The sequence below is a fragment of the Protomyctophum bolini genome (assembly GCF_963924005.1).
Source record: "Protomyctophum bolini genome assembly, chromosome: 20".
Lineage (NCBI taxonomy): Eukaryota > Metazoa > Chordata > Actinopteri > Myctophiformes > Myctophidae > Protomyctophum > Protomyctophum bolini.
This window is the reverse complement of record NC_137881.1, coordinates 27385611-27388961: the sequence shown is the minus strand read 5'-3', so window position 1 is coordinate 27388961 and position 3351 is coordinate 27385611. Positions and strand designations below refer to the sequence as shown.

Here is a 3351-nt window from a genome sequence, read left to right as displayed (position 1 = left end):
GCGGTTATTAAAATACTCCCAGTCCCAGACTTACAGAGAGCTGAGTGTTGTAGACCTGCTGGCTTACCATGGCATCCTGCCAGGACCTACTTCCTGTGTCTTCACACACTGTCTTCCTCTCATCTTTCCTCCTGGCTGGCTGGCACAATTATTTTTTCCCCCAAGGAAAGTATAATGTTGCACTTGCTATAGAGTATACACAGTGGTTCTCAAACATTTTCATGTCAAGGATTCCCAAATTGATCTATTCTCCGTCTGGAAATAGTTTGTGCCAGGGATCTCCACAAAAGAAGAGTTGTCAACGTTTTCCTGCATGTCTAAAGAATGACTCTCTGAGACATCACTCTCCTAGAAATATTTTTTTCTGGCCATTCGGTTCCACAAACAGTCAGGAATATCTATCTATAAATGCACCATGTCCCTGTCTGTCTGTACGTCTGTCTGTACGTGTCCATCCATCCATCCATCTTCAACTGCTTATCTGTAGTCGGGTCAACCAGAGTACTCCAGACGTCCCCCTCCAGAGCAACATTAGTGACTTCCTCCTGGGGGATCCCGAGACGTTCCAAGGCCAGTGAGTAGATGTGTTTCCTCCAACTACGCCTTGGTCTTCCCCGGGGTCTCCTTCCAGTGGGACGTGCCTTGAGGACTTCCCTAGGGAGACGCCCGAGAGGCATCCTAACCAGATGCCCGAACCACCTAAGCCGGCTCCTTTCCAGGAGAAGAAGCACTCTCTCGTGTGACTCAAACTTCTCACCCTATCTCTAAGGGAGATGCCAGCCACCCGTCGAAGAAAACTAATTTTGGCCGCTTGTATTCATGACCCACATGGCTGTAATGCACGTAACTCGAGAACCGACAATTCGACACCAGTTCCACACCCCCACAGGGAGTGCACTAGTGCTGTGCCCGGTGTTGAGTCTGTCGAAGGACTCGGACCCACGGTTGTCCTGAACCGCCACAAAAGACCTACGCCCGGGCTCTGGACAGGGCCCCTGCCCATGCTCCATATATGGAGCTGGCCTGTTCTTTAGTTTTTTGTATACATTTATTTTTTCCTGAAGAAAATAAGTGTCATCGTTGGCCCTTAGGTACATATCTTCTTATGTACTGCAGAGTACGTATAAGAGAATGTACAAATGTGCCTTTTAAGGTTCCAATGTAAATCGTCATCAATGAGTCAAATCAGATAGACAATCTAGTTAAACTCTTGGTAAACGGCAAAAACAAGTATGTAACCGCATGACTTAACACTGATATTTCTTCCTTTGTGATTATATATTGTAAATATTTTTTGATATAGACAAATTAGTCTTTGCATCGCATTTACTCAGAACAGGCAATTAATACTTCAGATAACAAATAGCATACTGCCACAAACAATTTGTTTGTGGCAAATAAAAGGTGATCTATGTTTTTATATGTTTTACATGTATGTAAATATTAGCAGTTCCTTCATAGTGTGGGTCCCACTATGGCATGCTCAGCAGGTGTTGTTGTTGTTGGGTGGAGTCAACTTCATGGCCTTGAAAAAGTCCACCACCTGTCTGGGAACCTCGGCCAGCACATTCTGAGCCAGCGCTTCTCGAGGGCCGTTCTGGAACTGTCTGAAGGGCACAAACTGGACGATGTCTCGCATGGCGCATTCGCCCGTCTGTGATCGCAGCCGACCATCGTCTCCGTCCAAGAACTCCATGGCGCTGAAGTCGGCCCCGCCCACCCCGACGATGATGACGGACATGGGCAGGCGCGCCGCGTTGACGATGGCACTGCGCGTTTGGTCCATGTCTGTGATCGCTCCATCAGTTATGATGAGCAGGACAAAGTATTGCGATGCAGTGGTCTGCTGGAGGGCCTGTCTGGCGAAGGTGGCCACGTGGTTGATGATTGGAGAGAAGTTGGTCGGACCATAGAGCCTCACCTGGGGCAGACACGCCCTGTAAGCCTCCGCCACCCCTTCTACACCTGCACAGAACGGGTTCGCTGGGTTGAAATTGAGGGGGAACTCATGAGAAACCTGCCATGAAGGAGGAATCTGGGCTCCAAAGCCGAAGGCTGGGAACATCTTGTCACTGTCATAGTCCTGGATAACAGTGCCCACAGACCAGATGGCGGAAAGGTACTCGTTGACACCCTGCGGGTTGATGTAGTGGAGAGACTGGGGGGTCCTGGGGTCCCCGTTGGAGCCGGTGAAGTCAATAGCCACAGTGAAGTTGAGCTGACAGCCTCCCATGATGTAATCCAGGAAGGTGTACTCCTTCACCACCTGGCATAGCTTCACGCTAACGACGCCAGAGTTTTTATAGCTCTTCTTCTTCTGTTTCTTTTTACTGTTGACGCATTCAAACTCCGCCGGAGAGGCTCTATGGGCTCTCTGCAGTTGTGTCAGCGTGGTCTCGAAGGTGCCGATGAGGTCATGTGAGCCGTCGTTGTCGTAGTCGTAACACTCGACCTTTATTGGTTTGTCCACGTCTCCTCCACAGAGAGACTGCAGTTGGATCTGGAAAGGTTTCCACGTTGGATTCAGGTTGTTCTGTACCACCTCTGTTCTATGGGCCAGCTGCCATGCAGTTTCTGTCTGCTTGTAGAACTCCAGGTATGGGTCAGACTTGCCAAAGAAGTCCTTGTTGTCAAGCTTCCTGGCTTCCACCTCAAAATTCACCACCCTGCTGTCATTTATTTCTTCAGCAATGATAGTGATGGTCCCCTTTCCAGCAGGTCTGTTGTTCTTCAGGACCAGCGGCCGGGTATATTTCTTACTGGACACCACCTGGCCCATGGTGCACTCCAGCTCGCCCAGGAAGTCATCGTCACTCAGGTCTATGGTCTTGTTGTCAATGTCGTAGAGGCTAAACTTCAACTTTTGGACGGTCTCAAAGTAGTAGTCGACCACAAACTTTTTGGCAAACTTTGGACTGAGGCAGTTCTGCACTTTCTCCGTTCGGCCCAGCTCACACCACTGTGACTGTGAGCTGCTGGTGAGCAACACACACAGGGGGTCAGACTTTGAGCCAATGTCTTTATCCAGCAGATTGTCACAGCTGACAGTCAGCTCCATCTTGGTCACACACTGGGCAGCCATGTCCGTCGGAGAAGTCATTAATGAAGACTAACGGACGGACTAACGACTATAGTCCAGAGACTTCCAGGCAGCCGAGAATGGTATGCCCATATTTGGGCACCTGACACAGAACTCCAAATATATGTGTGTACGTCTGTAATCCATGTAACTCGAGAACCGTTAGCCCCACCTACTTCAACATTGACGCACACGTTCCACACCCCCACAGGGAGTGCAGTGCCCGGTGTCGAGTCCGGTGGATAGCCAGTTGTCCAGAACCATTACAAAAG

The 3351-nt window shown here is 49.6% G+C and overlaps 1 protein-coding gene across 1 annotated transcript; it reads right to left on the bottom strand.

The window, feature by feature from the left end:
• Positions 1-1483: 1483 nt before the first annotated feature.
• Positions 1484-3095, bottom strand: LOC308335289 (copine-3-like; the record flags this gene model as incomplete). Its single annotated transcript, XM_080792307.1, has 1 exon — positions 1484-3095. The coding sequence occupies exon 1, from the start codon at positions 3080-3082 to the stop codon at positions 1484-1486; it is 1599 nt and encodes a 532-aa protein (XP_080648433.1). The 5' UTR covers positions 3083-3095.
• Between the last annotated feature and the right edge of the window lie 256 nt (positions 3096-3351).